The sequence below is a fragment of the Pleurodeles waltl genome, chromosome 3_2, assembly GCF_031143425.1.
Source record: "Pleurodeles waltl isolate 20211129_DDA chromosome 3_2, aPleWal1.hap1.20221129, whole genome shotgun sequence".
Lineage (NCBI taxonomy): Eukaryota > Metazoa > Chordata > Amphibia > Caudata > Salamandridae > Pleurodeles > Pleurodeles waltl.
In genome coordinates, this window is record NC_090441.1 from 102,873,705 (window position 1) to 102,899,477 (window position 25,773).

The 25,773-nt window shown below is 45.9% G+C and overlaps 1 protein-coding gene across 1 annotated transcript in view; it reads left to right on the forward strand.

Annotated features, from left to right (window-relative positions):
• Window positions 1-25,773, forward strand: part of LOC138286353 (uncharacterized) — a 1,286,679-nt gene that overhangs the window by 1,065,446 nt on the left and 195,460 nt on the right. Inside the window, exon 91 of the mRNA XM_069226509.1 lies at window positions 15,308-15,464. Within this exon, the coding sequence (XP_069082610.1) occupies window positions 15,308-15,464 (157 nt within the window). The remainder of the gene's footprint in view (window positions 1-15,307; window positions 15,465-25,773) is intronic.

Here is a 25,773-nt window from a genome sequence, read left to right on the forward strand (position 1 = left end):
GGCAGTGGTCAGCTGGTCACTTTTTCAGGAGTTGGTGCAGGGGACTCTGGTTAGCAATTTTTCACCTGTAGCAAACAGGGAGTCCCTCCTTGAACCAGTTGAAGCCAGGCAAAGTCCTTCTTGTGGTGAAGCCCAAGTGTGCAGCTGGTGCAGTCTTTCTGAGTGCAGGGTCCAGGTGCAGGCCAGGGGTCCAGCAGGGCAGTCCTTCTTCTCCTTGTAGTTCTTTCTTCTTGAAATTTGGTGGGGATCTGAGGCGTGGGTGCAGGTCTGCCAGTTTTATCCTTGCTCCTGGGTGAAAAGCAGGGGGGCCCTGGTCCTCCAATCAGGGACAGGGTCGTCCCCCTGTGATGACCACTTCCTGGGAAGTGTGGCAAAAATCCATCCCAGAAGGCAACAGTCTCTAAAAATCCAAAATGGATGAATCTGATTTTTGGAGGAGAGATCTGGCTGAGCCCACCCACTGGTGTGGCTAAAAATCATAAACACACCCCTCTCCTGCCCTCTCCTAATCTAATCAAGGGGGCACCTAGCTGTCTGGGGTTGCAGGATGTGGGGGTGTTGCTGGGTGCTCCAGATGTCCTTCTCTGCCTTTGAAGACCAGTTTGGCAGCCCTCCCCCTTCCTGCTTCCCCATCTGCTGAGGGGAGATTCTCTCCCCCAAGCACATTCCTTTGTGTGAAGTCAGGCCACTTCACACCTCATTAAAGTAGCCTGGCAGAAGCTGCTGCAGGCTGGCCAATCAGAGCACAGCAGCAAAAACAATGCAGAGCTGAAATTGGCAACTTTTTAGGTAAAGTCTAAACTTTTTACCTGCACTAGTTATATTAAATCCAACAACTGGAAGTTGTGGGATTTATTATAACAATCAATTTGATACCAAATTCTTGGTATGTAACATTTAAGGAGACTTTAAAATTTTAAATAAAGTCTGCCCATTCTAGCCTATGAAGGCCATTTACTTCAATGAGGGAAAAACGAATTTGGCTGTTTTTACCTCACCAGGGCTTATAAATCTATTTTTATAAAGTCCCTGCTTATAGTTACATGGCACCCAGCCCTAGGGGCACATAGGGCACACCTTAGGGGTGACTTATATGTAAAAATAAGGTAGTTTAAGACTTTGGAAGTACCTTTAATTCCAAAGTCGAATTTGCATATAACTTTAATTTAAAAGCAGCCAGCAAGGCAGGCTTGCTTTTAAAATGACACTGGGCACCTCAGCAATGCACCTAGGTGTGCACCACCTATGCTGTGGTCCCTAAACCTACATGCCCTACCATATACTAGGGACTTATAGGTAGGTTAACTTAGCCAATTATAATTAGCCTAATTTGCATATCCATTTTACACAGAGCACAGGCCCTGGGACTGGTTAGCAGTACCCAGGGCACCAGCAGAGTCAGGAAAACACCAGCATAAAGTGGAAAATGGGGGCAAAAAGTTAGGGGGCCTCTGCAATCAGCCCCAGTTTCTCACACAACCCCCCCCCAGCCCACACGCCCAGGAGACTCAGCCCAACCCTGGGAGAGTCTTCCTGGCTTGTTAGGCGAGGAAGACAGTGAAGAAAACTGGCTGTCCCTTTGCAGGGCCTACTCTGCCTTATATCCTCCTGTCAGGGTCACTCCCTCTGGGTAGTGAAGCCATCCCAACAGTAAAAGGACCCAACTCAAACTGAAACTTCCCTCTAGGGGGGTCTTCCTCCTCTCTCTCTGCCAACTTGGGTAGTGAGGTGCCCACCTCCCCTTCTCCAAACTTTGCTAGGGCAACACCTAGCTTACCCAAAGAGGTCACCCAACACTTGAGCAACCCCACCATGACCAATAGGGTCAGGGGGCCTACTTTGCTATTGGTCCTGGGGTCTGCCTCCCAGGCCAAGTACAGTGCTGCCAGGAAGGCTAGCACCCAGCAGAGGCTACTGACAGCTGTCAGTACCCAGAACCACACCCTAAGCTCTCCACTGACAGGTGGCTGAGCTGCTTTAGGGGCAACTTTGGGGTCCTGGCACCCCTCTTGCTGTCTAGAGTGGGGGGCTACCACCTCCTGTGGCAGACACCCTCCTTCCACTCTCCCTTCTGTCAGTGCAGGGGCAACACCTTGCATCTGGACAGCTGCCTGACTACTCAGGACTTCCTTGGGGTCAGGTGAGGCCTCACCAGTGCCAACTCTGGGCTCCCCCCCTACTGGGGCAGAAGGCCTTTGGCTCCCTGGAACTCTCTTTAAGAGTGGCCTACCCTTCCTTTTCTTCTTTCCTTTTCTTGGGGACCCCTGTCTCCTAACTGTAGGGACTGACTCCCCAGGACTTTGGGTTGGGGGGGCGCCCTGGGCGACCACCCCATCTGTGACCAGACTCACCTCTGGGAGGTCATTGCCCAGGATACAATCTAGGGGAAGGTCAGCACTGACTACCACCCTAATCCAGTCAAGGATACCCTCCCTCTCTAGGGGCACTATGGCTACAGGTTTGGAGGTGACCTCCCCTGTGGCTATCCTGACTTTCTTTGTCTTTCCTGGGACATACATGTCTGGGGTCACTAACCGGTCACTCACTACAGTGTGACTGGCACAGGTGTCTCTCAGGCCAGTGGTAGGGATCCCATTCACTTGAATGTGGTGGAAGTGCCTACTCCCACCCTCAGGGATCACCAGCTTACCATCTGGTCCTGTCTCCCAGCACAATGCTAGGAGGACTTCATCATCTGAGGAATCCTCCTCTATGGCTACACTGGACAGCCCAGTGCTAACCACTTTCTTTGGACAGGCTGCATCTCCTCTGAAGTGACCTGTCTGCTGACAGTCAAAGCAAGCCCTACTGTCCAAGAGCTTTTTTAACCCTGGGTCTCCCTGTCTCTGCATGTCAGATTGAGAGTGGGATTTACTCTCCTCCTTCTTAGGGTTCTGGGGTACAGAGGGAGTCTCTGTGGTGGGCTTACCACCTCCCTCCTTAGGTTTTTGTGGACCTGTCCCCCCCTTCTTGGAGTCTCCCCCCTGGGACTTGACAACCACCCTGGTTCTCAACCACTCATCAGCTGCCTCCCCTAGCTCTCTAGGGTTGGTCTGCTTAGAGTCCACTAGATGCTGGCGTAACCTTTCTTGGATACAATTGGTCAAGATGTGCTCTCTCATGATCAGATTGTATAACCCCTCATAAGTATTAACTTTGTTGCCAATAATCCAGCCCTCCAGTGCTTTTAGTGAGGTGTCTACAAAGTCAACCCAAGACTGGGTACTGACCTTCTGGGTGTCCCTGAACTTCATTCTATATTGCTCTGGGGTCAGACCAAACTTCTTGACTAAGCACCTCTTCATACTAGGGTATGAATCTGCCTCCTCCCCCCTTAAGGTCAGAAGCCTATCCCTCCCTGAGTTGGGGACCAACTCCCACAAAAGGGAACCCCAGTATTGAGGCTTAACCCTTCTCATTTGGAGTGCCCTCTCAAAGGCCCCTAGCCACTTATCTATGTCATCCCCCTCTACATAAGCAGGAACCACCCCCTTGGGTAATCTGGGGCAAACTCCCCCACCCATGGACACCTCAGCTTCTTTATCGCTGCTTCCATCTCTTTTCTCTTTGTATGCCCACTTTTTCTTTTCTAGGGCCAGCTTCTCTGCTTCCAAAGCTATGTAGGCTAGCTGGGCTTCCAGCTCTCTTTCCCTGATGGATGGGTTCTCTCCTCCTGAAAGGACCCTCTTCCTACCACTAGCTTTGGGTCTGCCCCTAGTGACTGTATCCAGCGAGGACCGTTCCTCCTCTTCCTCACTTGGGGTCTGATGCCTTCCCTCCCCTGAGTGGTTAGAGTTAGCATCTTCCTCTTTTTCTTCCCCCTCTGGAGCTTCCTCTGTTTCTACCTCTTGGGCCTCAGCCCATGCTGTCAGGGATTTAATCAGGATTTGCTTCCTGAGATCAGGGGTTGCAGGCAACCCCCTCTCAATACACAACCCCCTAAGCTGGACTACTGTCAGTGTGGGTAGGCTAGCCAGATCAAGCTCCATGGTTCCCTAGTTTTGTGTCAACAAAAACTTTTTGCAAAAATTGGTAACAAGAATTTAGAAAAATTACAAAAATTCAATAATTGAAATTAATCCAAATTAATTAAAAAAAAAAATTTAAAATTAAAAATTAAAAACAATTTTTGCACTAGGACAATTTAAAGGATTTTTAATTTGTTTTACCTAAAACTGTAACGTGATATTGAACACAAGTACAGGATCCCGTCGCTGCTTCCAATTATGTTGGAAAATGGGTTATTGGTAGGGCAGGTAGGTACCTACACCTAGCAACAAGCCACAAACCTCCACAAAAGTACAGTTAGGTCTCAGTAAATTAATCCCAGCTCTACCCTTGGTAGCTTGGCATCGAGCGTCAAGGCTTAACTTAGGAGACAAAGTGTAAAGCATTCAGATATCACAAAACAGTAATTAAATAAAACACAGGAAACAGTTTAAAAATCCAAAACCAATTTATAAAAATAGCTTATATTTTTATCTTTAAAATGACACAAAAACGATTAAAATCGGTTCAGGGGAACCGGAGATATGAATTTTTAAAGTATTATTATTTTCTAGCGCTTAGAAACAAAAAGCGCCAATCGGGTCATCTGGTTGCACCAGGACCGGGGCAAAGTCAAACTTTCAGGCCGACCGCGATGGAGCCCTGCTCGGCTACAGGTCGCGGGAGGCCTCGGTTAAAAAGTTACCTTCTGACTTAGTCTTTATTTTGAAGTTTTTCTTCACCGGGACGAACCTGCCAGTTGGATCCGACCTCCTGGAGCCCTTGTCCGGATACGCGAAGTCGGTTTCCTCGGTGGTGATTTTTACCTTCGGACTTAGTCGTTTTTTCGAGATGAAAATCCTTCGACCGGGGTAAACCTGGATCTTGATCCGACGTCCGTGGAGCCCTTCTCGGATACGATGGCTGGAAGGTCCCGGTCAACTTTTTACGTTCGGACTTAGTCTCTTTTTCGGATGTTTTTCTTGACCGGGACGAACCACGAAGTCAGGCCGGGTCGCGGTTGAGGCAAGCCGGCTAGAATTTCCGCGTCGAGTCGGTCACTTTATGGAGCTTTTTTCTAAAATTTCTCCAATCTTTTCCAAACTTCTGGGGCTTCACCCAGATGTTCTTTTAAGGTTCTTTTGGGGTCCACAGCTCACCCCAAGGGTCCAGAAGTTCTGTGATGGTCCTTGGGAAGTGCGGACTTCAACTCCCAGAGTGCACCTGGCGCAAACTCCTTTTTGGCCACTGGGCAGTGGTCAGCTGGTCACTTTTTCAGGAGTTGGTGCAGGGGACTCTGGTTAGCAATTTTTCACCTGTAGCAAACAGGGAGTCCCTCCTTGAACCAGTTGAAGCCAGGCAAAGTCCTTCTTGTGGTGAAGCCCAAGTGTGCAGCTGGTGCAGTCTTTCTGAGTGCAGGGTCCAGGTGCAGGCCAGGGGTCCAGCAGGGCAGTCCTTCTTCTCCTTGTAGTTCTTTCTTCTTGAAATTTGGTGGGGATCTGAGGCGTGGGTGCAGGTCTGCCAGTTTTATCCTTGCTCCTGGGTGAAAAGCAGGGGGGCCCTGGTCCTCCAATCAGGGACAGGGTCGTCCCCCTGTGATGACCACTTCCTGGGAAGTGTGGCAAAAATCCATCCCAGAAGGCAACAGTCTCTAAAAATCCAAAATGGATGAATCTGATTTTTGGAGGAGAGATCTGGCTGAGCCCACCCACTGGTGTGGCTAAAAATCATAAACACACCCCTCTCCTGCCCTCTCCTAATCTAATCAAGGGGGCACCTAGCTGTCTGGGGTTGCAGGATGTGGGGGTGTTGCTGGGTGCTCCAGATGTCCTTCTCTGCCTTTGAAGACCAGTTTGGCAGCCCTCCCCCTTCCTGCTTCCCCATCTGCTGAGGGGAGATTCTCTCCCCCAAGCACATTCCTTTGTGTGAAGTCAGGCCACTTCACACCTCATTAAAGTAGCCTGGCAGAAGCTGCTGCAGGCTGGCCAATCAGAGCACAGCAGCAAAAACAATGCAGAGCTGAAATTGGCAACTTTTTAGGTAAAGTCTAAACTTTTTACCTGCACTAGTTATATTAAATCCAACAACTGGAAGTTGTGGGATTTATTATAACAATCAATTTGATACCAAATTCTTGGTATGTAACATTTAAGGAGACTTTAAAATTTTAAATAAAGTCTGCCCATTCTAGCCTATGAAGGCCATTTACTTCAATGAGGGAAAAACGAATTTGGCTGTTTTTACCTCACCAGGGCTTATAAATCTATTTTTATAAAGTCCCTGCTTATAGTTACATGGCACCCAGCCCTAGGGGCACATAGGGCACACCTTAGGGGTGACTTATATGTAAAAATAAGGTAGTTTAAGACTTTGGAAGTACCTTTAATTCCAAAGTCGAATTTGCATATAACTTTAATTTAAAAGCAGCCAGCAAGGCAGGCTTGCTTTTAAAATGACACTGGGCACCTCAGCAATGCACCTAGGTGTGCACCACCTATGCTGTGGTCCCTAAACCTACATGCCCTACCATATACTAGGGACTTATAGGTAGGTTAACTTAGCCAATTATAATTAGCCTAATTTGCATATCCATTTTACACAGAGCACAGGCCCTGGGACTGGTTAGCAGTACCCAGGGCACCAGCAGAGTCAGGAAAACACCAGCATAAAGTGGAAAATGGGGGCAAAAAGTTAGGGGGCCTCTGCAATCAGCCCCAGTTTCTCACAGATACACCATGCAGGTTATCCTGGTTAAAGTTTTTTACCTTCTGACTTATTGCCCGATTGAAATCTTGCTGTTTCTGCACCAGGGTGACAGAGTAACTTACTCCTTTGCCCTGGAGGAGGTGCTGCTTGCCAAATTTTGAAATGTCTGCTGGCCCAGCAGACACTCCTAGCATTGGCAGGAACCACCATCACAGTGGTTCCTGTCAATGTATTGTAAGTTCGACTGACGTTTCCGTCAACATGACGCCTTACGGAAAACTTACATTATGTAAGTGGCATTTTCTTTTTGAATGAAAAAAAATTCTCCCCTTTCCATGGGAGTTTTCCTTTATGGTGATGGTGGCATTGAACACTTTTCAGTGCCCCCTACTAACAGGTTTTATCCTGGCAGTGACATGTATTGAAAATCATCCGTATAGCCACACATCTAAGTTAGGTGGGCAGACATACAGCCAGACCTTTCACAGCCTTTACTCTAACAGGTTGTCGCAGGGGTTTGACCACAGCAGACAGGGAGTAGTAGTTAGGTGGGCAGATATACAGCCAGACCTTTCACAGCCTTTACTCTGAAAGGTTGTCGGAGGGGTTTGACCACAGCAGAGAGGGAGTAGTCTCTCCGATCATTAAACCTATGGTCCCCCGTTTCTAAATCGGCAGGCGGACCAATATGTTTGCGGATAGCGAACTCCATCGCTGTTGTGATGGAGTTCCTTCTCCATCAACATATAAATCAGGCTCTTTGCCTTTTTCATGGAAATCGAAATCCCCCAGCAGCGCAGACTTGCAGACTGTGTTCAGTGATGTCCTTGAAGTCTGACGACCATTGGATGAAGTCTTACTGAAGCTCTTGTTTTGGGCTGAAAAAGCTAGGTAGGATACTTCGGATTTAGCGCCCACAAAAGTACTTTCATCAACTGGGCACCTTTAAAATGACAGGGCTCTCCCTGGTCTCTTTCAAGTTAGTGAAGCTCCTGTAACCTTTATAGTTGCCCTTGGGCAAAGCTGTTTGACATTCCTCACCCAAGCCATCCAGTCAGGCTCAAGCCATTGTTTCTGTTCTGAGAACAGTATTTCACACCCTGCAAAAGGGGAAGCACTGTCGGTGCCAGTTGCAGGCAGACTAATGCTAATTAGCATCAAGCAGTCACTATTCCTATAAATTTACCAAAAATCCAACTTCACCATTAAATTTGATTTTTAATGGAGATGAGAAATAGCAGTTGAATGAACTTTGAAGCTGATTCTAAACCAAAACCAGAAAAAGTATTTTAATTACACTTTAACTTTTCTTATGAAACAAGTCACAGCCCTACACAGTGAAAATAGCTTTTGAGGGCTAGCCACTGTAGAAAGAGGCCAATCGTAATTTAGTACATGTTCCACTTTTAAGCACTGGCACCCTACCTTGTGGGCTTGTTTGAAAGGCCTGCCTACAAGTTTTAAGGCTACAGCACACAGGCTACACATGTATGTGCAAACCATGTTTCCCCTGCCAGCCTAGTGAATGGCACAGTACATTCTGCAGCCCACAAGTGGCATTTAACTTTCATTCCCTTGGTGCATGTTCCTCGCCTTATGCAGCTTTACAGGAAAGTAAATGTGCCAATTTGGGATTAGCTTGTTTTCTCATTATTTTAGGGATCAGAGCACATGCAATAACAGGGAACTGAGCAGCCGTGCCGCAGTGGGCAAAGTTAAAAAAAATAAATAAATAAAGAGACATTTTTTAAAAGCACTGGTTTACGTTTTAGAATGCTTAGTAGTCTCCACTGTGAGCAGAAGATCAGCTGCATTAAACCATCCTATGTACAAAGCACAGTTTACAGTCCAGCGTCCTTTGTCTTTTATGAGGAGTCCCTTGTGAAGGGGCTCAGTTCAGGCTTTGTCATGGAGTCATTACTCATCTCCTCTCCTTGCTGTGGGGTTTATTGATTCTGCTAAAACCAGTGTCAGATTTAGAAACAGAATGACCTGATGCCTTAAAATAGAGACCAAGACAAGCGTATCCCTGCTCTGTGGATTGTGGCCGTCCGAGTATAAATGCACATTAAATCAACTAATACTTCATGATCAGCATGGTGTGCTCATGAGTGTCGATGAAGCTGGAAGTGTCACCTACACTCGGAAATAGCAGCACAATATATATATATATATACACATATGTTTATATATCCAACACAAAAATATATATATATAGTCACTGAAAAAAACAAATGTTACAGGGACGTTATAGTTAGGTTCTGAATTTACTCGTACAAAACCATAGAAATTCAGCAGTTAGAGTTCTTTCAAGTGACTATAACTCACGCCCTAAGGTTACTATAACTCACACCCTCACCATGCACAGTTCTCTCATCAATATTTTGTTTTTTTACAAGTAAATTCAGAACCTATTTATAACGCCCCTGTAACCTTTGTTTTTTTCAGTGAATGTCTATGTTCTTTTTAACGTATAGTCATTTTAATTCTATACGTGAATCCAACCCCTGCCGCGCACGGCCTTCGGCTGTGCACGGTGGCGGTTGGCCACAGGGTCTGGAGGCCAACTACCTATAAGCACCCAACCTTGCACCATGCACAGACATATCCTGTGTGCAGTAGGGGTTGCCCACAAGGGCTGGCCTGTAGCCAGTCCCTACAGCCAACCCCCCTGACCACCCAACCCGATGCTGTGCAAGGCCCTTTGCGCATGCTTTGTGGAAGTTGTCTGCGGCCTCTCTGGGTGTGAGAATAGGTGTGAGCCGCTGTATCAGGGGTAAGAGTGTCTGTTGGGTGTGAGAGTGCATACATCAGTGTTTTAGTGGGTGCATCTGTATGTGCGCGGGTCTGTGACTGGGTGCATCATGGTGTCAGTAGGTGGGTGTGTGATGGTCTGAGTAGGTGCGTAACTATCTGAGTGGGTGCCAGAGGGTCTGACTGGGGCTGTTAGTGAGTGCATGAAGGCCTGAGTGGGTCTGTGAGTGGGTGCATGAGTGTCTGAGTGGGTCTGTGAGTGGGTGCGTAAGTGTCTGAGTGGGTGTATGAGTGGGAGAATTGATAGAAAGAGAGACAGAGTGCGAAAGAAAGTGAGAGGGAGAGAGATAAAGTTTTTTAGTCTTTGATGTCTGATATACTTAGAATGAGTTATGTGTTTCCAATTTTTTAAACAAATGTAATTGTTTAATATATAATGATTAAAAACAAAAAATTAAAATGAGTCCAGCTGGACTTGAACACCCATTCAGACCTTCACACTGTGCTACCGGGTTTTTATATTTTTTGTTAACCTTTTATGAGCTATCTTTGACGGTAAGGGAGCCCTCTAGAGATCCCCGCAGTGCCTATATATTTTTTAATTAATTAATTAATTAATCTATTTTTTAAAATGTTAAAAATAAAATGCCCTTTACGGGCTACCTGGCACTGCGGGGGAAGCCTTAAGGCTTCCCTCTCAGTGCCATTGCTTCAGCAAGTAGGGAGCTGCTTTGACAGCAGCTCCTTGCTTGCTGAAGCATTTCAACTCTGTCCCCTGCACACATGCAGGGGACAGAGATGAAAATTCGAATTTTGACAGTGGGACCTGCTTTACACATCCCGCTGTAAAAACCCAAAGTGTTTGCTGTGGCTTGGATGCAGCTGCAGAGCTGCATCCAAGCCACAGCAAACAGCTATGTCCCGGGGTGGCACCCACGTGGCCCCCCTCCAACTAGGACGTAGCCCCAGGGGGTGGTGGTTCCTGAGGTTTGGGGGTCCCAAAGGGACCCCCTTTCTATTTTTAAATATTTGCCCCAGGGGGTGGTGGTCCTCGGGACAGCGGTGGGGGGGGGGGGGGCCATGGGCCCACCACATATTTTAACAGTAAAGCGCTGGGGAGGTGGCGGTCCCCAGGGCACCGTGGGAGCCGCGGGCCACCCCGCATATTTTAAAAGGAAAGCTCTGGGGAAGTGGGGGTCCCCAGGGCAATGGGGGGGCCACAGACCCTTCCCCCACATAGATAAAAAGAAAAGCCCTGGGGAGGTGGCGTTCCCCAGGGCAGCAGGGGAGTTGAGGGTCCCCTGCATATAAAAAGATGAAAGCTCTAGAGAGCTGGTGGTCCTTGGAGCTGTGTGGAGGCCGGGATGCCCCTCACCCTAAATTTGTAATGCCCCTGGGACCTGGCCGACCTGGCCGACCCGGGGGCATATAAGAAAAACAAGCGCAGGAGCCCATGCTTGTAGTTTTTTTTATTCTTTTGCCGCAAATTAGCAAATATCACGAACTCGCTGCAAAAAAATTATTGTAAGATATGTTTTTTTGCTCTGAGGGTGTCCCTCTGAGACTGTAAATCAGTCATGACCCTGCTCCAATTGGAACAATCCAGCCTGAATGGCCAGGACAGGTCATCCCTGTAACAGAACACAAGCAACTTAAAACCGGCTTAACCCTCTTTAGGGCTCAACAGTCGGGTATAGCTTGTTTCCAGTGGCACGCAGTGCACAAGACTCACATCTGAACATACTCTTCCCTCCAAGGGAAATTAATCTCAACCACTGGAAATTTTCCGGGCTACATCCCAGTCTGTCATAATTTTGCACACACTCTCACCTCAGTATAGACCCAGACATATGTAAATTAGTCTTGATCCTGTTCCATTGGAAGAGTTCAGCTCAAACTGCCAGGCCTTGTCCTCACTGAACTCGACCACAATCCACCCAAGACTGGTTTTGCAATTGTATGAGCTCATCAATCAATCGGTGATAGCTTGTTACTAGTGGCAAAGTGTGCACTTAACCCATGTCTAGTCATACCCGTCCCACTTAGGCTGTCAGAATGAAGAATATTTTAAAAAGTGATGGATGGAATGCTTGAATTGATCTCAGCCACTGTTATTTGCTCAGGCCACATCCCAGGCCGTTGTTATTTTGCATTCTATGTCCCCTCAGTTTGGACCCAGCTGTATGCAAATCAGTCTTGACACTGCTCCAATAGGAACAGTCCAGCTGAACTGCCAGGCGTGGTCCTCCCTGAACTGGAACACAAGCAACCCAAGACTGATTTTCTCCTTATATTTTTGCATAGTACAAAGAGATAAAAGGCAAAAATGGAGCGTCTTATAAGAACACCAAGCAAAGTAGTTGGTGCGGGGATCTTTACTGAAAGTTCTGGATGTAAAATGCGTTTGAGTATGCTTCCCAAAGTGGACTATGCCTCTTTATGCTAGAAGCGCCCCTCTGCTATCTGGGAACTTCACGAGTGCCCAAGAGAATGTTATGTACTATCTGAGCAATTGCGACTCTCGACTACAGTAGGAAGCAGGGGCATAGAGGCCTGTCTACCCCCTCGCTTTGGTGGTGGGAATCTCCACAGAAGCACACCGGCAATATTAAGTGCATTCGTACCAACCTGGAAGATAACTGACCTTACCTCTGCCCTTTGCTGAGACACAGCAGTTTGCTAGTGACTGTTGTATATGCGTGTTCGGTGCAAGAGGCTCCTTTGGTTGTTGCTTTTAGTGATGCACCTGGACTAACATTGACTTTTACAGATCTATTGTTCCAATAGGTGTTTTTTGTCATTTTCTGCAGAAATTTAGATCCCCTTATTCCATATCAATTTTTGTTGATCTTTACATTTTAATCCTTTTTACTGTATTGGTGTGGGATTTTTCTGATTTCTTGCATGACTTTAATATTGTTATAGTACTTCTTAAATCCTTAACACACTTCCCTGAGAAAAAGCCTGGTGTTTTGTTCCATTTTTACCAGGCGTTAAGCATTGGCTTTCCTATTGAAATTGTGTTTCACTAGCAAAGCACCGGTTTGCTAAGTTTGTGGGAGTCAACACCTTGGTAATTTCTCAGTTAATAGCCCTGGCTCTGACACTCAGCAACTCATTACATCGAAGAGAATTAGAAATACAATAATTGTAATCAGTGATGTTAAAAGAAGTGCATTAGGTTAAAGATTCTATGCATATCATGACTACTCAAGTGTCGTACAATTCATGACTACATATTTATTAATGCTGCCATTCTGATTTTATGTTAAACCAGTATATGTGACAAACTGTCAAAAATGTGCCTCACTACAAAAGTAAGAAGCGTTTTTTTAGCGTTTTATTCAGGTAGGTCATAAAAGTGCAGTGTAAATTGTGCGGAAGTTACTACAATTAAAATCCTCAACAACAAAAGCTAACTCTTAAACTAATTTATAGAGTATTGTATTTTTGACGCATAGGGTGTTGCCACCAGTTCACAAGCAGTGGGGGGAGTTTGTAGTTGTTTTATTAGCACCAATAGGTATTTTTAATAGGAAAGGGGTGAAACGTTGTATTTCCGGCACTTGTAATAGATAGTGGAGTGAGCGAAAGACCTTAATACAAGACAATGTATTTAGTATTTTTTGCTGTAACAATATAAACACCAGATCTGCTTAGGTGGCCAGGGAGGTGCTTAGGAGAGTGAGAAAGGGGGAGACTTTACTTCTGGTGAAAAAATCCAAAATGCTTTTTTTTGTTTTCGTTTTTTTTCTCTATCACAATTAAACTGTCTCCCACTCTTGATGTCCTAGAGGCCATTATGTGAATTCAATGATTGTTTGTGATATCAATTTGCTTGAGTGAAGCAGTAGGTTTGACGGATAGAAATGTCACTGCTGCTGTACATGTGAAAGACCTAGAGTCCATCATGCCTTTGTCAACTCTGTTCAGACCACTGCTGCCAAAGCCAACTGCATATCATACAGACATCTTTTGCACTGTCTCCTAGATGGTTCCACTTTTTCTCCTTGCCCTCAACCTCCAAAGACCCCCTGAACCTCAAAGCTGTACTCCTCACAGCTTCAATGTGAATTGGTCTCAATGTTCTGCATTCAATGGCGCTCAATGAGTTTGCTGGATTTTGGTGCAACATCTATCAGCCCCATGCTCTGCCCGTGGCCTGAGGCTTTCTCCTTTTCACTTTTATCATGGCAGCTGTGGGATGAAAAAAACTGGTTGCAGGCTTTGCGCGCTCTCACAGGGAATGCTCCGGCCTGCTAGAAAGTAGCATAGTCTGCTCACCTGTGCAGCTGTGTGGGCAGAAGGCTTCCCTGTCTGCCCCGAACCAGACCCCGGACTTTGGGCTCCTGATGTGGCCACGTTCACACTTACGCCCAACCTTGCTACTTGGGGTCGGGGACTTGCGGTTTAGAGCCAGGGATGGCCTGGATGGGATTGAGTGCAGCATTGCCTGCTCCTCTTAGGTGCTGCAGAGCTTGGGGACAAGCTGTGCTCCTGCCTGCAGCTCCCTCCCCCTGTACGGCCTTCATTGGGTACACATCTGCACCTGGTGAAACCAGCTCTGGTGATTCCAAGCCTGGAATACCAGACCCGCGATTACCAAGTCCAGTTTTGCAAACTTAATGATTCTGTGCCAAGAAGCACTGCTCTACTTGGAATTGCCAGGGACACAGGTCCATACTATGTATTGAGGGCCTAAGCATTACTTGAGATACACTTTTATAAATGTCAAATTCCGCCTAAAACGTCTTCTGTACAACTGATTCTCTATCCATAAGATTGCCTCCTCCTGTACATCTTTCACCCTTTACTTATTTCTGTTCCAAACTTATAGAATGACCTACCACTGTCGAGACTATTGTCTGTGCTTCGAAGAGCAACCCATCTGATATGTGGGCTCTCCCAGGCCTCATGGAATAAATGTCAGTCGCTTTAAAGTTGACTCTGACCACAACACATGCTCCTGAATATGTGTTAATAGATATGTCAAGCGTTGTGCCCTTCTTTGTATCAGTGGCTTTGCTCAAAAGTTATTGAGGCATTATATTTTGAAAAAAAAGCGCCGACTTTGTGGAAGACATGTTCTACACTAAAGCAGATTTAGATCTGAGGTACCACGGCAGGGGTGCTTGATGCCCACAGAATCATTGAATACATCCCTCTTGCCAGAGAACGTGGAGCCCGGGGGCCAGGACCAGGACTCCTCGCTACAGCCATCCGCATGAGTTGCAGTACATCTGCGAATACTTCTCAGTCTTCACTGTTTCTGTGAATCTACAATTCGAATGTTGTGGCAGTAGATACAAACAGCTTTTCTGAGCTTTTAACTTCAACCAGAGACCTATGGTGCATTTTTCACTGGACAAATACCCATGAATGCTTATTCATGGGCATAATTGAGTATTTTCCTTTTAGATGAATTAGCATAAAACTAATTATATTATTATTATTATTATATAGGTTTGTAAACTGACATTTCATCTGTCGCATTTTATTTTCACTGCTCTGTAGGAAAAATATTCTGAAGTGCCCAACAGCTGGTGTTCATGTGGCCCACACTCAAAACTACTCAAAAACGCTAGCATTGTGGTTGGGTGGCAAATGGCTGTAGCACTGTAAATGTAGTCTTAGTGAGCCTTTGAGTATTTTGTGGTGTTCCCAGAAGTGTTTGCAAAGACTTATTCATGTCTAGACTGTAATAGGACTGTAAGAATGCTACCTATCGGTGTTAATATATATTTTAGTTACCAGTGGCTTCTTCTAAATGAACTTGCCTTCTAAAAACATGCCTAAGCCAATGAATGGAACTTTTGAACTAAAATAGAGCTAAATCATGTATTTTAATATACTTCGCCAGATTCCATCGATATAGGAGGTCTCACCATCCCAGTCCCTTCAGCCAACGTTGAGCCTCTGCAATATTCAACCTGGCTTAGTGACAAATTCCCGAAAGGATGCTCTGTTGGAGAACCACTGCTACCAAGACGCGCCGAGAGAGCGGCCACTGAGGCACAGTAAGCAACACATTTTCTTATTTTTCCTATCCACAAGGGTAGAGTCAGCTACAAGATGGTGTTCTTTATTCACGTCCACCTGACAGAATCCTTTCCAGGGAAAATTGTACCAATATGGTGGCTCGGATCCATCTGTGTCTGTTGAGTGTGAATCTTTTTGAAGTAGCAGGGCTAAAATCAAAACAGTATTTCAAGGGGACGGAGCATTTTGTCCACTGCGTAGTTTGTTAGAAGAGCAAAGTGACAAATATTTGACAACTGTGTGAGGCACTGATTCTTATACTTTTACTTTATGACCCCAAAGTTGGTGAGAAGGTATACTTCCTAAAATGACTCAATAAGCTGTAATATTCTAATGCCTCTGTCTTGTGGTCTGTTCTCTGCCTGTGCCATAGCCCATACATGACATTGTAACTGGAATGCCTGTGTCTTTCATGAGCTGCTGAGACTGAAGGTTCTGACCTGTTGAAGTCAGTTACCGCAGTGTCGGCATCTTGTTGATGGATCATTAAACAGACTCAACGGGCACTGTGTTGTTGGTGTTATTGAATTTGTGATCTTAATACTTTTAGCGAGTTACCTGAGAGGGGCAGGCAGTTTTCAACAGCAGCTCGGAGCTGATTGACGTGTTTGCGCTGAAATGCAAGCAGAGCAATTAGGCACAGCCAGCTATGAAGTTTATTTTTCACATATTTGAATTGTGCCTCAAAAAATTCAGGGGCATATTTACAAGCCCTATTGCGCCACTGGAACGTCACTTTCAGTGACGGTCTGGTGGCACACGCTGCAGGACCGTATTTACAAGGCCACATAAAGCCACCCTGCATCGCTTTTCATAGCCTTGTAAATATGGACTGAGGCAACGTAGCACAAGCCGCTGCGTTGCCTCTCCCTGTGACAGGGAGGTGTGCCATGGGCATTACAGTGGATGTTCCCACATGACATCCATGGCATTTGACACATTCCCAGATTTACGAGATTTCGTAAATCTGAGAATGCATCAAAAGCCTATGCTTCCCCAGGGGAGGCGTAACGAGGAAAAATACCTTTATTTCTCCTCATTTTTCCTTTTTCTTTGTGTGCTGCATTATGCAGCACACATAGAAAGAAAACACCTCTTGTGATTGTTTTTGTGCAGGAAGGTGTCCCTTCCCGTACAAAAAACAATCATCCCTGCAATCCAGACACCGTTGCACCATGGTGCAATGATTCAGCTTGGGTTCAGAGAAGTTAAAAGGTTAAGAACCACAGGTGAAATGGATAGAGGAAGGTATCTGATAGTGTGTTCTAGCCGCAGATTCCTTATCGTAGAATTATCCCCAGGCATCAGACTGGATCTAGAAACTTTTCTTGAGCTGTACGCCTGTGCACCAGTAGGTGGCATCATTTGGCTGTCCTTGGCATCGTCATCCATGCCAAAAGTGATATGCGTGATGCCTGTATAGGTGCCACCCCAGCTTGTTGATATTAGTTCTTTTCTTTCCGTGACAATCAGCGCAGATCTGGAGAGAGCTATCCCTTAGTCACATTTTGACTAAACTTCTTTCAACTTTCTGTTGAATCCTTTTTGAGATTTTCTCCTGGTGTGGCAGCGGTGTCATCCAGAAAGGCCAGCTTCAATCCCTGAGGTGCCTGTTACCGTCAGATGTCGGTGGCAGACCTGTATCTTGTATGCCTCTGGTGCCTTGAGCATGACCACAAACCAAAGGCCCGTGCTGTTTGTCGCACCATACGCACGGGGAGTGATACCTCAAGCACAGAGCTGCTCGACGTGCAACACTGCAATGGTCTAATTCCCAATAGTGAGGAAGGTCCAGAGAGCAGTTGCGGAGTCCCACCGCAAGAGTAAGAGCAAGAAGTCAAAGAGGTCTTTGACTTCACCTTGTCTGTTGGCCGATGAGACGAGACAGCATCATCATTCAAGGCCTAGCTGCTTAGCTGAGCCAGCACCTAGGCGGTCTCCATGCCTCTCAGAGTTTCTAGGAGCTGGATCGATCCCACCCTACTTCGAGACTTTTATGAGGCCATGCACCTCATATTTGGATGGCCTGTACCCTCCGCAGGTCCAAGAGGGGCCCCTAATGGTTCCACCATGACGACTCCGGCCCTAGTGCCAGTTGAGCCCCTTGAGTCCAATGATGGTTCTGGACCAATGATGGTCGTACCATCTCGAACTTCCCTAGCACCGGTCCCAATGTCAATGGCGGTGCCATCCCCATTCTGATCCCTGACTCTGATACAGCGCCATATGGGCGTCAGACAACACCGACTCTGGTGCCGACTGAGTCGTACTTCCCAGGTCGTATCCTGAGCCTTATTTCAAGGATTGGGAGGGGTCACTGGATCCTGAAGAATACCAGCCCCTGGATCCCAACTTGGACTGGTGTGAGGACTGGCGGTCAACAGTGGATGGATACTTCTCCAGATGGTGGTGTTCTAATCCACTGCGATAATAAGAGTCCAGCAACATGGCCTATAGAATCCCGAAACTAGCATATGTGAGTGAAAGTTTTAATTGTTAATTAGTATATGTGTTTGTTTTTGCCTTAGACGTAAGAGCCTTGTTACAGGAAGTTTGATGTGGCATTGCTATCATAGTGGGTTTGGTCACTAGGAATACCACTTAATGGTCAGACATGGCACATGTATTTAAGGGAAAAGGGACTCGCATACCATGAGAAAATCTTGATGTTTAAATGCTTTGGTTTGTGGAACTGTGCTGATGAATAAATCCTGGATATAAAAAGATCCCTGGAATTTGCGAAGAAGGTCAATCTCTGACACCAACACCGGAGAGTAAAGCACACAACGTCCTGACCGCTGAGAAAAAGGGTGAGGGTGTCAAAAATGTTGTGTTTCCTATGTTAATTCCCATAAGACCTTTACACATGACTACAGCCCGGACCACTAGACGGAATTACACCAAATTTGGCAGAAAGCTAGCTTTTGGTATGCAGGATACGCTTTCGCTTATTTGGTGTAAATCCATGTAGTAGTTTTAGAGATATTAAAGGAGAAATACATTTGCATATGTAGGGCCACGGATCCATTGCAATGACTTAGCGAAGATTAAGAGATGGTGCCGGTAAACGCACTGCTCTGCTTGGCTGCCAGCACGTCAAACCAGGAAGTGTTGGTAGCCATCTTGGGACTCGGCTTTAGCCAGGACAAAAAAGCACTTAAAAAAAAAAATACAAATTTGCTGTAACAATAATAAAAAAAAAGTGCAGTGTCCCACGCTTGTTCATACTAAGGCCCCCAGGTGGGCCAAGTCCCTCTTCTTCTTTCTAGGGTGCTCCTTTATACTTGCAGGTGGGCCTGCCTTTCATCATCCTTTGGTTGTTTCCATGTGTCCTATTCACATGATTATCTGTTTTTGTTCATAATCACTTTTCTCTTTTCCTGCCCTCTGTTCTTGCCTTCCCAATCTTCTCCTTCCTCTATCCCTCGAAACCGTGTTGCTTGTGTGTTCGGCATGTGTACCTCGGGCGGGGGTGAATGTTTGCATCTTTTATCGTGCACACTTCCTGCCCGGTTATAGTCTCTACACGTGTAAGTGTCTTGGAGTGTAAGTGCCGTTGATCAGCTCCAAGTGCCTGTGCCTGGCTCAGGAGCTCATCTGCCTTCGACTGCTCAAAAGCATGCCATACAGACAGATCGCAATATAAAGTTGCTTTGCTTAATTTGTTGCATTCCCATACTTTTATCTCGTAGTGACCTTCCTACTACCTGTTGAAGCCACTGAAAAACGACTCTTTACAACGAGTTAAACTTTTTTTTAATGTGACTGTTGCAGACTTCTGTGTTTAACTCGAATCCCAACTTTCCCGTGATATGTGTACAAATAAGTATGTCTAAATATACAAGTCCGGTTTCTGCACAATTCTAGTTCTTTTCCATATGCTCTTACATTTTAAAAGAAAGGGAGCGCAGGAAGTACAAGGACATATGGTGATTTGCAGAGGATCACACAGTGTGGAAATGAGTGGAATAGGACACGTCCTCTGATTCCAAAACAGGCATTGTCGTCAATCCACATCATGTAGAGTTCTGCAAATCTTCCGCCTGCGGCAGCATCTGCCCTGTGATTATATAATTTAAACTCTCAGTGATGTAGTTCATTAGGGTCGAGCGCAACGTGCTCTGTCCCTGGTGTAATTTCTCTGTGGGCTTTTATCCACGTCCATGTCAAGCCCATCCATTTGGTTGGTGCCTGGGCTTGCCTTTTAAAATTAGCTTGATTTCATTAGTGGAAGGCATGCAAACGTCATGCCTTTTCCGGTGTTTAGCCCACCTTGAGTGCAGCGGCCAACTACTGAAAACACGCGAGGCTCCATGTTTTCCGTATGGTTTCTGCACTATTTTTTTTCTTTATTTCGCAGGAGAGCGATCTCGCTGGGCAGAAGTCGAGTGCTTTGCATGACATCGACCCTGTTACATGGATAATTGCACTTTTGCAGTTATATGGATAATTGTACTTTTGCCAGTTACATGGATAATTGCACTTTTGCCCATACGTTTCACTGCAAGCGGACTTCTGTTTCCTTTTGTGTGTTTGCTTTGCGCTCATGGTGGCCGTGGACTCGCTTATGTGAAACTGTTTTACTTTTCAGTTTATGTGGCAAGAAAAGTCCGCTTAGGAGTTTACAACGCTAATAGCTTTAACTCGAATAAACGCGAGACCCATTGCATTGCAAATGCTTGTGAAATAGATTCTATCTGAGTCCCATTGTTTTATAAGGCCCTGGTCTGATGAGTAAAAACTAAACAAATTAAGATCTGCACCCTTAGATGAAGATCGTGCCCCTCAGGAATGTGCTGTGCTGTACTCAGTTCAGAGGTCCTTTTTCTCGCTGAGGAGGAAGTGGTTTAAAACATGTTCTTCAGGGAAGTGCGTTATAAACAGAAAATGTTTGAGCATAATTCACATGCAAATGCAATGAACATATCAGGCCGAGAACCCAGCAGGAAGGGTTGTATGTCGCCACCTAAAATGCAATGGAGTCCATATACTGCTACATAGAATCTACTACAATGAAATGAGACCATCTGAGATTATCACTGCAGGGATTACCACTCCTGGGGTTACCACTACTGTGATTACTACCTCTGAGGTTAGCACTGCAGAATTGACCTCTGCTGAGATTACCACTACTGTGATTACTACCTCTGAGATTACCACTACTGTGATTACTACCTCTGAGATTACCACTGCTGAGATTACCACTACTGTGATTACTAACTCTGAGATTACCACTGATGATATTACCACTACTGTGATTACTATGTCTGAGATTACTCCTGCAGGAGTTACCACTGCTGAGGTTACCACTACTGAGATCACTACCTCTGAGATCACTACTGTTGATATTACCACTACTGTGATTACTATCCATGAGATTACCCCTGCAGGGATTACCTCTGTTTAGATTACCGCTGTTGAAATTATCACTGCTGAGATTACCTCTGCTGAGATTACCACCTTTGAAATTACCACTGCAGCGATGACCACTGCTGAGATTACCAGTACTGTGATTACTATCTCTGAGATTACCACTGCAGGGATTACCATTACTGAATTACCACTATTGTGATTACTACCTCTGAGAGTACCACTGCAGGGATTACCACTGCTGTGATTACTACCTCTGACATTACCCCTGTAGGGATTACCACTGCTTAGATTACCTCTACTGTGATTACTACTTCTGAGAGTACCACTGCTAAATTACCACTACTGTGATTACTACCTCTGAGAGTACCACTGCAGGGATTACCACTGCTGCGATTACCACCTCTGTAATTACTAACTGTGAGATTACCACTGCTGATATTACCACTACTGCGATTACTACCTCTGAGATTACCCCTGCAGGGGTTACTACTGCTGAAATTACCACTAATGTGATTACTACCTCCGAGATTACCAGTGCAGGGATTACCACTGCTGAGATTACCACTACTGGGATTACTACCTCTGAGATTACCACTACTGTGATTACTACCTCTGAGATTACCACTGCAGGGATTACTACCACTGAGATTACCACTGTTAAGATTAACACTTCTGAGATTAATACTACATTGAGTAAAATAAATTCATGAGTAAGTGTACTGACCCTTTGCTAACCTACACCTTAAAATGAAACCTTACTTTATAACTATTGGTTGGTTCGTGGACTTGCCTTTTAAAATTTGCTAGATTTAGTTAGTGAAAGGCATGCATACGTCATGCCTTTTCTGGTGTGTGGCCCGCTTCGAGTTCACCAGCCAACATGAAAACATACATGGCTCCATGTTTTCTGTATGGTTTCTGAACTACTTTTTCTCTTTATTTCGTAGGCAGCGCTATCTTGCTGGGCAGTAGTCAAGCGCTTTGCATGACATTGACCCTGTTACATGGATATTTGCACCTTTTCCAGTTACATGGATAATTGCACTTTTGCTGATATGTTTCACTGTGAGCGAACTTCTGTTTACTTTGAGCTCATGGCGGCCGTCGGTTCGCTTATGTGAAACTGTTTTACTTTTCAGTTTATGTGGCAAGAAAAGTCCAGTTAGGAGTTTACAACGCTAATAGCTTTAACTTGAGTGAATGTGAGACCCATTGTATTGGAAATGCTTGTTTTTAAATGTCTGCATACCCCAGACACTACAGAGGGTAATGGAGGACCCGGCCTTCAACTGAGACAGGTTTACTTGGCTTCTGCCCCAGAAACTACTGACTGCCATGCAGGACCCAGCCTTCAACCGACATGGAGAATTGGGCCCGGATGTAAAACAGAGTGTTCCACCAGCTCACTATGCATATTTTAAGTTGGACTGACTTATTCACTATCATCGTAGGATCATAGCCAATGTTTCCAATACCGCACAACATAAACAAACAAGCATTGGCAAAGCTAATGTTTCATTTCACATTCTGAGTCATATATGTATGTATGTACATATGTGTGTAGATATATATATATAATGTTCCCAGCAGGGACAGCGGTCCTTTAGCGGTCTGGCCGTCAAAGTTATAATTTGGAGGTCGGACCGCTAAAGCCACTGTGGTTTGACCGCCACCGCGAGTTTGGTGGTCTCATGACCCCCAAACTCATAATGAGGACCTTTGTCTCCGTTTCATAACAATCACCACTCTAGACTCAAAGGTGTGGGTGACCGTTTCATTCTGGAGCCCAGTGTTTTCTCTGACGTTGTGGATGCTGCTATAAGATCCATTGTCTTTTGTCTGTACGAGTCTGGTTCGGAGATTTTCACACCGAGAATAGTTGCAGCTTCCTGAAGGTCTCTGAAGTGATACGCTTTGTTCTGATAGTTGAGGGCTAGGCCAAAAGGGTAAGTCCAGTTTCTGGCATGTAGTATCGTGGTCAAGTTTCCGTGCTCTAATGGAGACTACATCCTGTTGTGGGTTAGTGAGTTTCAAGGTGAGGTTCGTCTGGAGAGCCTCCAAAGAATTGGCGAGGTCTGCCTTAATCTCTTCCTGCAATTCTTTTTTAAAGTCCTGAAGAGAGGATAGGAGATCCTCCCTCGGGTAATGTCATTATGCCTTTTGTGGTTGCAGGTGAATGAGAGTCTTTTGCTTCAGTCCATTGAAAGTAGGTCAACACTGTGTTTGTGTTTTTTTCTTCGGCATGCAGAATATGGCTGCTAACGCAAGTAGAAGGGTAGTAAGTAAGCTCCCCCCCCCCCCAGGACACTCCCAGGCGGATCGTGGAGAGCCAAGCAGTAAGTCACAGTTGCCTTAGGTACCTCAGTGTCCTACTCTGGGCTGCAAGGGAGGCTCAATTCAACTATGGTGTGGCCTGTATAACCCCTTGGAGAAGTCCTGAAGAGCTGAGAGCTCGGACTGCACTGCTTTATTGGTTGGTCTGGGGCTGTACATTCCAGTGACAGAGGTGGGCTCCTCCAAAACTGGGAGGCTGGTAGTGGCATTGAAGTGTGCAATAGGTGAAGGTGATATTGACAATAACGAAGTAGGTCCGTAGCTTACCTGAAGATCCACCAAGCGTGCCAGAAGAAGACCTCTGTATCATGTCTTTTTCCTCATGCTGTGCCCTCCGTTTTGCCTCCAGGTGTGGGATGTGGGCACCACAGCCCACAGGATAGGAGGTGAGCCCAGGGTCGCCAGTGCAGCCAGAGACACAAAGTTACAGGCCAGCCCATTGTGGAGAAAGCTCCTGCCATGTGTAGCATAGGGCACTCAATGATGGAACCTTCCCTGACATCGCCCCTCAGACGTCAGTGCCTGGATAGTGCCAGTGTGTACAATATGCCCCCTGAGTCATCAGTGCGGTAGAAGTGATGCCGAGTACTGCGGCATTGGAGCACCGCATGATGCATCTGCCATTTTGAGGTTACACAATGGGCCCTCACTGGAATCATAAGGCCCTTACAGGATGCAGCACTGCACTCCTAGGGGCCCAACAGCCATTGCTCTTTCAGCCTCAGCATCCAGGATTGGAACAGACGAAGGCCTGTGATCCCCCATAACCCCTGGGAAGGATATGTATAAGTCTTCCCGTACCAGGGACTCTTGGCACTGTGCCAAATTAAAGGTGGGGTTCCCCAGGGAGGGGGGAGTGCGGTACTTATAGCGTGCTCTCCAGCCCACTCCGCTTCCAAAACCTTGAATTGAGTCATTTCTAGTGTGGCAAGTGTACCCTGTGGGCAGCCTCATCTCTACTAAGGCCCCACGGCAATCGGTGGCCTCTGCGTGAATGGTACTGGTGGGGTCTGGCATCAGTGTTTCCAAGAGTTAAGCTGCACCCTCCCTCCTCGGTACCCCCCCCCCCCCATTCTCCGCTTCCTCTGCATCAGGATAGGGCTTGAATTAAGTGCCTGATACCTTGAGTTTTCGAGTAATGCAGCGGAACTTGTGCGGCTCATGTCAGTGTGACCATGATGGTTGGCCACAACCTCCCACCAAAAAATAATTTTAAATTAAAGTCAGCCAACTATAGCAGTCCTCTGGGAATCATTTATGTAAATGGCAGACTGAGGGTCATTATGCAAATTAGTTAGAACAATAAGTGGGATCAGGAGGTCAAGCCACTTGAAATAGTTAGGCCCTTCTTTTGATAGTCTCCATTCCATGCGGGTAACTGTTCTGAGCTGTCAGAAAAGCCTCGAGACCACAGCAGGTGATGCACACATACTGCCTTCTTGCAACTTGGTTTGAAGTGCAGCTCCATTTTCTTAATTCAGAAAGGTTAATAGTGCAATTGCAGGCCATGTGTTTTTTGTGTCTTGGCAAGAATCACTGTGTTTGTGCTACAGATGACGAAACTGTACTTTATCGTTAAGATGTAGTAACTTTACCCTAGAGAGATGAGCCTCAGATATAGGCCACAGCGAAAGAGGAGAAACGCTACCATTGCGGACATGCATCACCAAAATTAATATTATTTAGCTGTAGAATCAAGAGCCCTAGTTACGGAATATTTACATCCTGCCACCTGGATTCGCAAAGCCAAAGTGTAGTAAATTTACACAACGCCATTTGCGTCCCTTTGGGCAGGCAGGGAAGGCTGTTAAGTCCATTCTCTTGCTCGCCCACCGATTGAGTCTGCATTGAACAGAATCCTGTTTTGCACAAGAACGCCCCCCTACAAATGTGGCGACAGGCTGTGTGCACCACCAACGTGGATTTTCCAAACATTGGGACACACAACCCTGCCATGACCGACAAACTTGCGGTCTGTGGCACGAAGCCTACTGCAGTGCTCTACTCACCCCTCACAGTCCTTCTCCCAACCATTTGTTTTACATTTTACATTTAAAATTAAATGAGGGTAGCGATTTCGTGAATATGTGGCTAAATTGTTTTGCTTAGGTGCATTTTTGAATATATTATTTTAGGGGTTAAGTGACTCATTCCTTCTGTAGCACCACGAATACACCAATCCATCTTCTACAAATCCAGGTTTTGTCGCAGTTATTTCTCATAAAAATTCCCAATTACTCAAGTCGTTTGAATGCCGACACACGTTTACAGGCATGATCCAATCTTTCCTGATTGCCACCACATTGTGTTGAAAGCAATTACCATTCATTTTGCGTTTGAGACTGTTGAATGTATTTTCCACATGAGATGTCTTAATTTGTACATATTTTATTGCTGCAGAATACGGCTTGGGAAGATGCCAAAGCTGTAACCGAGACCCCTAATTCGTGTTGCTGTGTAATGAAACAAATTAAGTGCAAGCTGAGAATCTCGGCCTGATCCTAAAAATGTACTGTCAGATGGTGTTTCTAAATGTGACTGTGCAGGTGTCTGTATAAAGGTAGGATTGGGGAATTGGTT